Raw genomic sequence first — 14,377 nt, forward strand, 5'->3', positions numbered from 1 at the left:
TCCTTGATACAAACCCGCATTATATGTGTTGCTGCATTATATGTTTCATTTGGTGGCATTGTATGCGTTTCTCCATCAACCAATGCTCGCGCATGGACTAGAATTTTAGAAGATATATGTATTAGTTATTGTTTAACACAAATGATAAATAAAAAATACTTATAATAAATTGTAGGTTTTTCTCTTTATTATTGTCCACTCATGGTCTGTATCCAATTATCATAAATTTATTAGTATTTTTTTACACTGGGTTAATAATAAAATTTTCAATCATATTCATATTTTTCTTTACATGGCACCTTTGTATATTTTAATATGTAATTAGTTTGAAACTTTACCATTAACTACGGTGGTTATTGTTGCGTCGTATATCTCATGAAGTCATTAATCTGAATTTTGATTCTAATTTTATTCTTATTGACTACTATAGATTCTTTTTATTATCAAGTTAAGTTAAAACTTTTGTAGTTATTGTATCTTTTATTAACTCTCATTTTAGCACTTTTTGGAATAAGAATTTTAGGTCATAGAATAGGTTAATACTACATTACCATAAGCAATCATTTGAAAACTGGCACCATGTTGATTAACATAATTGATAAAAGCATGACGTGAGATCGCCTGAATAGAATTTTAATAATTAAGAATTATAATAATATTTTTTTTACTTTAAAATTATCTTTCAAAAAAATAGTCACCAGTTGTCTTTCATACTTCTTAAGATGATTGAATTTAATTATCAAGGAATTGTATGTGCAGTTATAATTATATTATATTGAAGTGCCAAATATTTTAGTTAAAATATATAAATATTTCTAATGTAACAATCTATAAATTATATGTCTATAAGTTACTGATATGGTTAAATGATTTGTTAGTATGATTAGTATATGAGTTGTTGACTAAATGTTTTTATGTGGGGAACATAAAATATATTGCTCATGTATACTGGCATGACACATGCTTACTTTAATCAAATCCTAATATATTATGGGATCCACCGCGTCAATTTAACTAATCTGGGTGTCACGCACTTGACTGACCTGCATTTGTCCAAACTGATGATGAGGATCCCCACGAGAGTGCCATCCGCACCTCCTCTTCTAGGATCTTTAGCAGAGGTACATCTCACGAGCCAATCATCAAGAAATTCATGTAACACAATCATCATACAGTGAGAAATAATTATCAAGTTACATCATTGACCATAAAAGAAATATAAGTGAAAGATAAACTTAAACATGATAACTAGATAATTCATTAATTAGCTCATGTCCTAGATAAGTTTACTCTCGGTTGCTTTTGTACTATCACCAAAGTATTGTAGCTTATGGGGACATCCGTCCTGCAATCTTGTCACACCCATATTTTAAGAACAAAATAGGATGCATAAAAGACTCATATGTGCCCCAGAAACAGTTGCACACATAAGTAGACAAATCTCAAATGTACCGTTGCAGTGTTTATTACATAGCGGAATATAATATATCACATAGTCTCATACAAAAATGATAGCATGAAGTAAACGACGCTCTCGACGGAAGCTCCACACAGGGACAACATGGACTGGTTGACTTCAAACCTAGTACTCATAACGGTAGTTCTCATTCCAATCACCATCATTAGCATAACCTGGGGTGTTAGGAAATTGCAAGAGTGAGCACATATCGTACTCAACAAGTATAACCAGGGTTCATGAGGCTCAAATAGCTGACACTGGTTTGACTACATTTAGCTTTTAATAGTGGATAACATATTTAAATAGCAAATGTCAAGGTAGCATAAATAGTCCATTTATCGCATGATCATGTGTAAGCATAATTATTCTCATAGCATAAACGATAATCAAATGAACATAACAACTTAACAAGCTCATCGTCGTCGCAGCAAGAACCCCCAAGGCCGCTCTTAACCGTGAGCACGACTAGTATACCAGTTTTAACACTCTGCAGAGGTTGTACATCTTTACCCATGAGTCATGATTTACCCTTTCGCCCGAGGTAGCTAATCTCTTAACCCCCTTCCTAGGAGGTCGGCAGGGATCACTATGAAGCCTTTCAAAAGTTTGTCTAACATGTTAGGGCCGCAAGGTTTCCTTTGCGCGTAGATATAGAGCCCCCTTCCGATGGCACAATGACTCGCAGCCTATACACATACAGACAGAGGCCACACTATACCAAATGCATATCAAGTAGGTAACAAGGAATCCAGGTAACAATCATCTATGATTTTGCTAAGGTCGATAAGGTGATAGCATGCATATGATATATATGTAGTTATAAGTGAATAGGTAACAAGGATGATCCCAAGTTATACTTGCCTTGATCAAAACTCTCCTGAGCCTGCTGGTCCTCAAAGGCTTGGTCTTGATCACCAACGTACGACTCACCGTCTATTCCCAAACATCAATCAACAACACGCAATCCAATAGACACAATCATACACAAAGCAAACAAGATATAATTAGAACATTACACCAAACAGTAGTAAAATGAGTATAAAAGTTTATGAAAATATTCTACGCAGCGCTACGATCACACAAACGTAAAGTTCATGAAAATCAGAATTAAAACGGAGAAGTTATGCATTTTCCAATATTTCCTATAGAGAAATAATTAATTAAATAGTACCAGGAAATTAAAAAGTTTCAAAACAGTGAAATATTACTTCTAACATGCGAAATTGGAATGGACAAAAACGGAGTTAAAATGAATATTTTATAAGCAATTTAAGTTCAGTGGCAATTCTGTAATTATTGGAAAGCGCATTTTAGATTCAGCCGACCAGAATACGCTTACTGAAATGGAAAACGTAAACTCGAAAATGCGTAAAGGATGGCGGGTTGAATAGTGAAATCTCTAGGGGCTCTTTAGCAAATCTCGCAGCGAAATCGTATCTTCTAATCTCGACCGTAGGCCTGAGATCTAACGGTGGGGGGCGATCCAGGGGGCCATGCCGGCCGGCTGGCTTCCTTCCTGGGCTCCGGCGCGGCCAGCCACCATGCCCGCCGCCGCGGAGCTCGCCGGGCTTCCCAGAACTTGCGAATCCTTGCGCCAGAAAAGAAACGGAGAGCACCAGGAGGGAGAGAAACTCACCCCGAACACGTCTACGCGCTTGATTCGGTCCGAGAGGGAACGAGGTGCGCGCACCACGGAGAAGAACAAGGTCGGCCCCGGTGAGATCCAACCGAGCTTCACTAGGGCGTCTAGGGCTTGATTTTTGCGACTTCGATGCAAACGGAAGCTGCGGCTTTGGAGGAGAAGCTTTATAGGGGCTGGGTTGGCGAAAAGGGCAAGGAAATCCGCTGTTCCCGGGATTGAATCGACCAGGGGAAGAGTCCGGTTCGGTTGCGAGCTGAGGAAGGAGAAGGAACACGCTGATGTGCGGGCCCCGATTGCCAGCGAAACAGAGAGAGAAGAGAGAAGGGGCGTGCTGCGGGCCGCGCTCTGGGCCGCCAGTTGGGCCGAGCGAGAGAAAAGGGGACCAGGGGGAGGCTCGGCTGCGGGGGGGAAGCGCTGGGGCGCAAGCTGGGCTGAGCCCCGGTCTGGTTTTCCAGGGGCGTTCCCCTTTATTTTTTTTATTTTTCTGTTTTCTTTTCCAAAACATTTTTCCAAAGACTTTTTAAATAGAATTTTGAGAGCAAATAAATTCCAACAAATGTCAGCAGCACAAATAAATAAAGATGCTCCAGCATGAATGCACAATCAAGGTTGCTAAACCTATGATGAATTTTAATTCTCACAAAATTCTTTAGTTGCTAGATTTATATGCCCACAAAAATACTTAAATAAATCAAATTAAACCCTATTAATTGAAATCCAAGTTTTGGGTGTTACAAACTCTACCCCCCTTAAAAGAATCTCGTCCTCGAGATTGAGCGGTGCTTACTTAAATAGGTATGAGTATGATTTCTTCAGATCATCCTCTCTTTCCCAAGTTGCTTCTGCTTCTGAATACCGATTCCACTGCACTTTGCACATTCTGATGACCCGACTTCTGGTGACTCTCTGAGCTGTCTCCAATATTCTGACCGGATACTCTTCATAAGTGAGATCACCTTTAACAGAAAGCTCTTCCAAGGGTATTTGCTCCTTAGGTACACGCAAACACTTCTTAAGTTGTGACACATGGAACACATCATGCACACCAGATAAACTTTCAGGCAATTCTAATTGATATGCTACTTCTCCACGCCTTTCTAATACTTTAAACGGACCAACATACCTTGGAGCTAGCTTTCCCTTCATATTAAACCTCTTCACACTCCTCATTGGTGATACTTTCAGGTAGACATAATCACCCACTTCAAAAACCAGCTCTCTCCTACGTGTATCTGCATAGCTTTTATGACGAGATTGAGCAACTCTCAAGTTATCCCGAATAGTCCGCACCTGTTGCTCTACTTGTCTAAGCACATCTGTACCAAACACCTGTGTTTCTCCTGTCTGATTCCAAAACAAAGGTGTCCTACACTTCCGACCATACAGTGTCTCGAACGGTGCCATCTTAAGACTTTGCTGATAGCTATTGTTGTAGGAGAATTCTGCATATGGCAAACTCTTGTCCCAACTAGTCCCATAGTGCAAGGCACAAGCTCTCAACATATCCTCCAATATCTGATTGATCCTCTCAGTCTGACCATCTGTCTGTGGATGATACGCTGTACTGAAATTCAACTTTGTTCCCAAGGAATCATGCACTGCTTTCCAAAAGTGAGATGTGAATTGAGTACCCCTATCTGACACAATCTTCTTAGGTACTCCATGCAAACAAACAATTCTTTCCATGTACAACTCTGCCAGTCGGTCTCCACTATATGAAGTTTTGACAAGTATGAAATGAGAAACTTTGGTTAAACGATCCACTATCACCCATATTGAGTCATACCCTCTTTGTGCGTGGTAATCCCACTATAAAATCCATACCCACTTCTTTCCACTTCCATTCTGGAATCTTCATTGGTTGCAACAGTCCAGCCGGCCTCTGATGTTCAGCTTTCACTCGCTGACAAGTATCACACAAAGCAACATACTCAGCTACATCTCTCTTTAAACCATACCACCAGTACTTCTATTTCAGATCTAGATACATCTTAGTACTTCCAGGGTGGATGGAATATGCTGACTCATGAGCCTCTCTCAGAATTATATCACGAATAGCCTTCACTTCAGGAACACATATCTTTTTTCCAAACCACAGTACACCATTGTCATCTATCCTAAATCCTGGTGCTTTGCCTAGTACCACATTCTGTGCTATCTCCTTTAGTTTCTCATCTTCCAACTATCCTTTCAATATCTCTTCCTCTAGAGTAGGAGTGACCTCAATTTCCATAGCATTTACTACAATTCCCATGTTTAAATATGCAAATTCAGCACACAACTCCTCAGATTCAGGTGTCGCCCGAAGCTCATTAGCATATTTCTTTCTGCTAAGTGCATCAGCTACGACGTTCACCTTTCCAGGATGATAATACACTTCCAAATCATAATCCTTTATCAGTTCCAACCATCTTCGTTGCCTCAGATTCAGATCTGTCTGGGTGAAGATATACTTTAAACTCTTATGATCAGTATATATGTCACTCTTATGCCCAATCAAATAGTGTCTCCAAATCTTCAATGCATGGACCACAGCTGCTAACTCTAGATCATGAGTAGGTAATTCAGTTCATGTTTCCTCAACTGTCTAGATGCATAAGCAACAACTCTGCTTTCTTGCATAAGAACACAACCCAAACCCAGATGAGAAGCATCACAATAGATAGAGAAACTCTTACTCAGATCTAGCAATACCAACACACGTGCAGTAGTCAATCTCTTCTTAAACTCCTCAAAACTAGCTTGACACTTATCAGACCATACAAACTTAGCATTCTTCTCCAACAGAGCAGTCATAGGCTTTGCAAGTTTCGAGAACCCTTCAATGAATCTACGATAGTAACCAGCTAAACCAAGAAAACTGTGAATTTCACTTACATTTGTAGGTGGTTTCCAATTCAGCACATCTTTCACCTTACTAGGATCCACTGCAATACCACCATTAGAGACAACATGACCAAGAAAAGAAACTTCTTCCAACCAAAACTCACATTTACTACGCTTAGCATACAGCTTATGTTCTCTAAGTTTCTGTAAGACCAATCTCAGATGTTCAGTATGTTCTTCCTTGGTTTTAGAGAATACCAGAATATCATCAATAAAGACCACCATAAACTTATCAAGATACTCCATAAATACTTTATTCATCATGTACATAAAGTAAGCTGGTGCATTGGTCAAACCAAAAGACATAACTGTATACTCATACAACCCATACCTTGTTGTGAAAGCTGTCTTTGGTATATCTGAATTCTGAATCTTCAATTGATGATAACCAGAACGCAAATCAATCTTAGAGAACACACAAGCACCTCTTAGCTGATCAAACAAGTCATCAATCCTAGGCAAGGGATATTTATTTTTGATAGTGACCTCATTAAGTGACCGATAATCAACACACATCCTCTGACTATCATCCTTCTTATCAACAAAGATAACTGGTGCACCCCATGGTGATGAACTAGGACGAATGAACCCTTTATCTTGCAATTCCTTAATTTGTTTCTTAAGTTCTTCTAGTTCATTAACCCCCATTCTATATGGTCTTTTAGCTATGGGTGCAGTATCAGGTAGTAATTCAATAATAAATTCAATGTCTCGGTCAGGTGGCATACCTAGCAATTCATCTGGAAAGACATCCGGAAACTCATCCACTATCAGATTCTGAGGATCAACATCATCATTCAGTTGGTTCACCTTAGCTGTGAGTGGTGCTTGCACTGTTACATCAACACTAATTTGTTCTCCCTTTGGTGTTGTCAGAGCCACTACTCTCTCTTTGCAATTAATATTTGTCTCATGTTGCTTCATCCAATCCAAACCCAAGATCACATCTATGCCTGAAGTTCTTATAACCATGGGACTGATAGGAAAATCTACCCCCCTTAAAGAAAGACTTGGTGAGGGGCAACATAAAGAAACTGGTATAGTCCCACCTGGTGAATTTACTAGCATAGGGGTTTTCATTGCAACTAGTGGAATGCTATGAACTCTAACAAATGCTTGTGATATGAATGCATGCGAAGCTCCAGAATCAAATAAAACTGTAGCGGGGATAGAGTTGATGCTGAACGTGCCCATCATAATCTCTGGTCCCTCCTGAACTGTCTCTGTAGCCACATTATTCACTGTTGCCGCATAAGCAGTAGACTTCTGGTTGTTGTTCTGCTTGTTAAAATTCTCTGGACAATCGTATGACATATGCCCTTCCTTCCCGCACTGGAAACACCTCGTAGGAGTATTGGTAGCACTCTTCTTCATGGGGGTGGCATTTGAATTTCCTGAGCGGTGTGTCTGCTGACTATTCTGCTGTTGTCTAGGATTCCATTGCTGGAATGGAGGACGTTGGTTCCCGCTTTGTGATTGATTCTGGAAACGCTGAGGTTGCTGGTTGCGGTTCCACTGACTAACTGGTCCCTGGAACCTCTGCTGATAGCCTTGCTGAGAACTGAAGCGCTGACGGTTGTTGCTCCCAGAACCTTGTGCCAGCATCCTTCTCTTCTTATCTTGCCCCTTGCGCATGTTGTCTAACACTATAGCATGATTTACCAGAACTTGAAAGGTAGGATAAGTGTTTCCTGCCAGCTGCAACCTGAGTTCATAGTATAAGCCCTTCATGAACAAGCGCTGCTTATCAGCATCTTCTCTGACATCGTTTGGAGCATAGCGAGCCAACTATTCAAATGTGTCATGATATGCTGCCACCGTCATAGAGCCCATCCTGAGAGATCTGAATTCTTCTTGCTTGAGCTCCATCATTCCCTCACTTATATGTCGAGCTCTGAAGTCTCTACAAAATTCCAGCCATGTGACGGGAGGAGCATTGTTGGGACGAGCTGCTTGATACGACTATGTTGTCCCGGTTATCACTTACAGATAAATCATCAAGTGGCTAAAAAGTCATTTTTATCATTTATTACTTAACATTAATCTAGTCACAGGATCATGGTCACAGAATTAAAATCCGAATGCTATACTTGTGGAGTTCGACATGGACTCACTCTTGCTATTCCCCACACCCCTCAGGAGAAGTTTTGGGCTTGTGATTAACCAGTCAGTTGGATCCTGTAGAGTGAAGTTAATACCCAAAGTTGGAGTTGCCTATCCGCTGTTTGCTGCTTAAGGTTATCTCTGATTTATTATTATGTTATGTAACTTATGCATTGTCTTTTGTTATTACCTTCTTTGTAGCTATATGTGAGATTTGACTTCTAAAACTCACATATGGTGCATATCTGGTTTTATCCTTAAAATCGGGTATTACAAAGCTACTACATTTCAACTTTATTTGAGCTTGTTCATCAAGTGAAGTACTTGTAAAAACTCAGAGAACATCCAACATATATATCCGGTGGATCCAAGGTTTAATAGGCATTTGTAAATTTGCGTAAAAGCACGGTGTTCATTAAAGATGATATGCTCAGGTTCACATTTCAACTCTTAACAAGTATGGTTATGTTGATGAGTAGCATTGAGAACATTATAAAGTTATCAACATTATGTAAATTATCTCATTATCAAGTTACATTGTCCTCTCTACACTAAGTCTAGAAGAGAGAACAACCGAACAATTATGTCCAAAGACTCTAGGCTTTCAAAAAGATCTCTCCATAGGTGTATAAATGTACCAATATGAACACCAAGAATGAACCTCCATACCCATGCCTGGATAAGGGTTGCCTCAAGGTTTTGACCTTTTCTCAGTGTGGCTCTCAGATCGACGAACGGTTTGAATGTGTACCGATGTAATGACATCTCATCTACACCATGTCACCTCTTGTGCCAAATCCACATGATAAGCAAGTCACCACCAAGTACTTGGCTTACCACCCCATAAGTTACATGTGGTCCATACAGATGGTTACTCAAAGTTACTATCCCATGAACGGACCTTAGCTACTCCACGAGCTACGTCACTTGAGATCCAACACTCACAGTGACCTTACCCCTTGCTTGAGTAGAGATTACCAATTGATCATCACTTAGTTATCTCAAGTTAAGGGTTGGTCCTTAGTCATGTCGAGCAAGTTGAGTCAAATTGAGTCTCTTACAAGTTTTAAGTGATTACTTAACCTGATGTAGCTCCTACATGCATGGGAGTGAGTTCCTGCTCACACTCAAGTTCTATCAAAGCTAGCCAACAATTAAATGTTCCAAGCCCACGAATAAGTAAAGTCTATGATTAACTTAAGTAAATTGGGCTAACTTAGTGAAGCAAGATTAAGTGGCTCATCATTTTCAATGAGATGCAAACTCATAATGAATAACCACGTAAACAAAGTAGGGATAATAGTAGTGGTGCCTGCCTGTCATGAAGCCCCGATGACCAAGGATGATCATGACTATCCATATGCATTCCTCACATATTATATAGACCTAAAGAATTAGTGCATCAGAAGAGTTAGAGATCAAAAAGTGGGAGATAAAGTGGTACACATGTGATGAATAAGATATGATCAACCATTGATAGATTAGGGGTCCATTCATGTTCATTTGCTTATACAAGAGAGTGTTTAATTAGGTCCTAGGGTTAAGGGTTAAACATGAGAAAATATTCATCTCTCTCGAGGGTGACATGTTTATTCCTGTTTTAAGTGTTTTGGTGAAACGTAGCGGTGAATTCTCAGACAATCCGCTAGGATGTCAGAATGTTTCCTAGAATGATCCATGAGTGTAGTGACTTAGTCATTTTTTGGTGGTTTGTGCTCGTGGATGCTTCGTTGACTTGGTGGATGATCCATGGGTGCAGAGTGTGGTAGGGGTGCTCTTGGGTTCTCTGAAAGTGAACATTTACATTTATTTGGATGGTCAATGGTTTTCTGTAGACGATCCATGGAAACACCAACTGTGGAAACTAAGTGTTGGTTGTGATTTGGTGAAGTGTTTGCTGTGACAGATGATCTGTGGATTTGTGGATGCTTCGTCAATGCGTCGATAGAACCTATGTTCATCATTGTTCATAGCGCTTATATGTGATTCAAGTCTAGATTATGGATGATGTTTACCATACATGTGCAAGGGTTCTTTAGGGTTGTTTAGGTGAGTTGGTGACATGTTGGGCCAATGATTGCTAGGTTGTGAGCTCTAGTTAGCAAATGCGTCATAGTGATTTGGAAATCATTAATCATCAGAAAAAAAAAGAGAGAGATTAATTCATGATCTTGGGGCATGGCAACTTATCTAGATTGGTTGACCTCTAGGCTACCAAGATTAGATATGGGATCTTGTTTGTCCTTGCTACCATACAAAAGAGGTGGATTTGTCCATTCATGAGTTTCCTTGCAAAAATCCATAAATGCATTAGAGAGGAATCCAAGAGATCTATGAGATGATTGAGGTAGGGATGATCTTGAGCTTACTCTTGAGATGATGGAGCAACTACCAAGCTTCATATTGCATCCATGCATAGATCAAGAGTTAGGGTTTGAGAGATGATTTCAAGAAATGAGAGGAGAGAGCTCTTGAACTCACCATGGAGATGAGGATGGAGATGATCTTGATGCTTGAGAGATGGTTGTTCTCTTCATCTTCTCCTTTCTCTCTCTAGTTCAACTTATTCTTCCTTTGGTAGAGAGAGGGAGAGGAATGGAAATATGGGTGGGTAAGAGAGTTAGAGTGAGAATAGTTGTCTGCTGGGGATATGGGTGGGTGAAAGATATTTGATATGCTCTGTGGCTAAATATTTTAGTAGAAGATGTTTTTAGATATAGATATGAGGGGATATATATTTTTTCTAAAAATGAGATGAAAATAGTTGTCTCAGCCAAATACACCTTCTGTCATATATGTAATAAACTGGCCCAGCAGCCTCAAAGCATTGCTGATACACATCGTCGTGCAGTCATTTTCCATCAATAAACTCTCTCTATATAGTATTCATTCACAAGCACGACATTGCATACCAAACTAATTAGAATGAAATCGGTGGCTGTAGAGGTAAGTGGGTGATCACAAGGGCGTGAGGCTGATCCGCTTGAGGAGGCAGAAGTAGGCGAGGAGCCGGTAAGCGAGTGCCATGGCGAGCAGGATCCAGACCTCGCGCATGCCGCCATCGAGGTCCACCGTGCCGAACGACGGTGACGACTGCAGGCGCTGGCATCCGCCCCGGCTGCCGCAGTTGTACGTGAGGTGGCCGTGGTACTGCGCTTTGAGCAGCAGGTTGAAGCCGTAGTGCATGAAGGAGACGTACTTGAGCCAGCGGATGAATTTTGGGATGTGCTGGACGTAGTATCCGCCGGTGAGGAGGAAGAGCATGAGCACGAGCGACGCCATGACCCCGGCCCTCTTGACGCTGAGGATGGCGGCGCCCAGCAGCTCCCCGGTGCCCTGGCTGGTGAACACGATGAGCAGCGTGGCGAGGAGCGTGAGGAAGAAGCACGGCACGGTGCGGCGGAGCCCCGCCATGAAGTAGAGGATGGCCATGAAGAGCACCGGGTACACGACGTGCGGCACGGCGTCGCACAGCGTGCTGCTGGCGTAGTAGGCGCTCAGCCTGTACATGTCCGCCTTGCGCTCCTTCACCAGGTACAGCTTCTCGAACGGGAACACGTAGACGGAGCCGAACAGCGACGACGACGTCCAGAAGATGCAGATGTAGAAGATGAGCCCCACCTGGTCCCGCAGCTGCGCCTCGTTCCCCGTCTGGGACTTCCACCAGAGGAGGCCCAGGAGGAGCGCCACGCCGACGGCCTGGGCGAGCCGCATCTTGTCCAGGTAGTCGGAGGTGCGCTCCCGGAACGTGCGCCGGGACAGCACGGCGAACTGCTGGAACCAGCCGATGCTCCGGCGGTGGTCCTTACGCGCCCGCAACGCCAGCCGCAGCTGCTCCGTGGGCGGCGCCCTGCTTCTCCCGCCGGCGCCAGCCCGGTACTTGAGCTGCAGATGTCTGATGACCTGGGACCTGAACTCCTGCGGGTCCGGCGAGCCGCGCAGCGCCTCGGGGACGCTGATGTCGTCGAGGTTGCCGGTGGCGAGGTCCAGCAGGAACTCCGCCGGGTTCATGGGGATCTCCGGAACGAAGCCCAGCGAGGAGAAGTGGTGCATGCAGTCCCGAGCCTTGCCGTGGTAGATGGCGTGCCCGTCGGAGATGAGCAGCAGCTTGTCGAACATGTGGAACATCCGGCTCGACGGCTGGTGGATCGTCGTGATGATCGTCCGGCGCGTCTGCAACCATGCATACACAGGACAGGATCGAATTAGCACCATGATCGTCGTCGTCCTCGGTGGCGGCGTTGCTGCGCACAAATGTATGTGGCGTAGTAGCTGCTACCTTGGCAAGGCGCTGGAGGATGAGGATGAGCTTGCTCGCCGACGTGGAGTCGAGGCCGGAGGTGGGCTCGTCGAGGAGGAGCAGTGACGGGTCGACGAGGATCTCGTTCCCGATGCTGGTCCTCTTCCTCTCGCCTCCTGACACCCCCTTCACGAACGCTCCCCCGATCTTGGTGTGTCGGCACCTAAAACAATTCAAATGAGGATCGTTAGCAACTCATTCGATCGACTACATGGAAATTCAAATTCCCGATAAATTAAAGGATGGAAATCAAGGCAACCTCTCTAGATTCAGCTCGGTGATGATGGCGTCGACCCTGTTACGCTTCTGCTGCTTGGACATGCAAGCAGGGAGCCTTATGAAGGCGGCGAACACAAGCGTCTCCTCCACCGTCAGCTGTGGGAAGAGGATGTCATCTTGAGTCACAAATCCTATCCTGCAGCCAACAGATGGATAACTCGATCAAAGAAATGCGCGCCAAGGATTTATCTTCACAGCAAATGCTTGGCAATATTTTTGTCACTGAATCAATTGTTAAGTTGTGTGAAAATTCTTGTTTCTTATTAGTTTTTACATCCTTTTGAGGCAGGGGCTGTAGGGAGTGTCATTGTAGGTTATCTGGCCCTTGATGCCACCACCGAGCCTGCCTCCCAGGATCTTGAGCAAGGTGGTCTTGCCACTGCCAGATGGGCCCATCAGCGCTAGGATTTCACCAGGGTCAACACTCCCTGCAATGCCTTTGAGGATGTGCTTGCAGTTGCTGCTTTGATCCACCCTCATCGGAGATGCAAACGCCACTCTCGCAGCTGCGAGGGGGTTCTTCAAAGTCATCTTCACCTTGTACTCCACATTCTCGAACTGCGAATTGCCCGGGGTTTGGGTGTTCAGCAAACCTAAAACAGGAGTGAGATATAGTAGATACAGAAGCATAATACCTTGAGGAATATTGGAAGAGGGCCATCTTTTGTTGGCCACGGATGATCCTCCTCCACCTTGACTTCGGCATCAACATCTTCATTGCCTTGCCATGAAGGAGCAAGATGTTGGCACTCCACAGTGGACATTTCCATCCTCTCCTCATCACTCATCTCCACTGTTAAGGCCAGAGCGAGAAAGTTGTTTCAAGAGGAAGCCAAGCATATATGACATCCCTCTTCTTTTTATGTAGTAGGAAATGAGAGGTGTGAGCACAGGTAACAACTGTTATGAAAAGTAATTCAACATCCATAAGGTATGTTATATATATTTCTAAATTACACACTTATACAATCATGAAGCTACAAGTAACCATAATGCTTCCACCATTAGATCAAGTGAACAGTACTTTCAGTCATGACTTTTCTGCCAAGCGAACAGGTATATCAACATATTGATACCAGCTTCATTCAATCCTTCCAACAAATACTGCATGCCTATTGAATGGGCACTCTATTGGACAGTACGAGTATTCTATGCATGAGCCGTATTTTTGAGATAGATTGGTAAGACCCTTGGTCACCATTCACCACAAATTTGTTAGTGCCGCTTCTTCAGCTTCACCAAGTAATTGCCGTCCCCGCCATGTTGTTAGTTCCTCCTTGGATTGTAGGAGGAAGAGGTCCACAGAGTAACTGAGATCTGAGAGCTAGTGAGGGAAACATTAACCAGAGAAGGAAACGTAGGTGGGAAAGCTGGGTTTATGATTTTCTTTTTCCGTCAGCTTGATCCCACAGCGAATTGATGTAGCTTGATTGTAGCATGCAGTAAAGTGCTTAGTGTCCTCTTTTATGGGTTACATTCTGGTGAGGACGCAGTCAGTTAAGAGTGCTATTTTACTAGTTTAATAGTATGCCACATACTTTGCTCAACACACACCTTACTTATCCTACTATTGCTCACGAGAAGCAGTAGAGGAAGAGATAAACATAAGAAATTCCCACAGAAAATAGAATTGCTTAGCCATCATTTAGGTAGATTATAATATTGATTAACAATAATAACTTTAGGATCCATTTGTTTAATAAGAGCA

The 14,377-nt window shown here is 42.8% G+C and overlaps 1 protein-coding gene across 1 annotated transcript; it reads right to left on the reverse strand.

Moving 5' to 3' along the window:
• On the reverse strand, window positions 10,937–13,457 carry LOC110431179 (ABC transporter G family member 26-like). The gene is made up of 5 exons (XM_021449896.1): window positions 13,305–13,457; window positions 12,944–13,227; window positions 12,650–12,805; window positions 12,370–12,553; window positions 10,937–12,263 (listed from the first exon to the last, which is right to left on the reverse strand). The coding sequence occupies exons 1-5, from the start codon at window positions 13,455–13,457 to the stop codon at window positions 11,049–11,051; spliced, it is 1,992 nt and encodes a 663-aa protein (XP_021305571.1). The 3' UTR covers window positions 10,937–11,048.

This window comes from Sorghum bicolor, chromosome 10, assembly GCF_000003195.3.
Source record: "Sorghum bicolor cultivar BTx623 chromosome 10, Sorghum_bicolor_NCBIv3, whole genome shotgun sequence".
In the NCBI taxonomy this organism is placed as follows: domain Eukaryota; kingdom Viridiplantae; phylum Streptophyta; class Magnoliopsida; order Poales; family Poaceae; genus Sorghum; species Sorghum bicolor.

What these genes read in the sequence shown, in the direction of transcription:
- LOC110431179 (XM_021449896.1), bottom strand. Translation starts at nt 13,457, where the DNA reads ATGAGTGATGAGGAGAGGATGGAAATGTCCACTGTGGAGTGCCAACAT. An exon ending in CTCTTCCAATATTCCTCAAG is followed by an intron (nt 13,228 to 13,304) that starts GTATTATGCTTC and finishes GGCAATTCGCAG; the next exon opens with TTCGAGAATGTGGAGTACAA. An exon ending in ACCGAGCTGAATCTAGAGAG is followed by an intron (nt 12,554 to 12,649) that starts GTTGCCTTGATT and finishes GAATTGTTTTAG; the next exon opens with GTGCCGACACACCAAGATCG.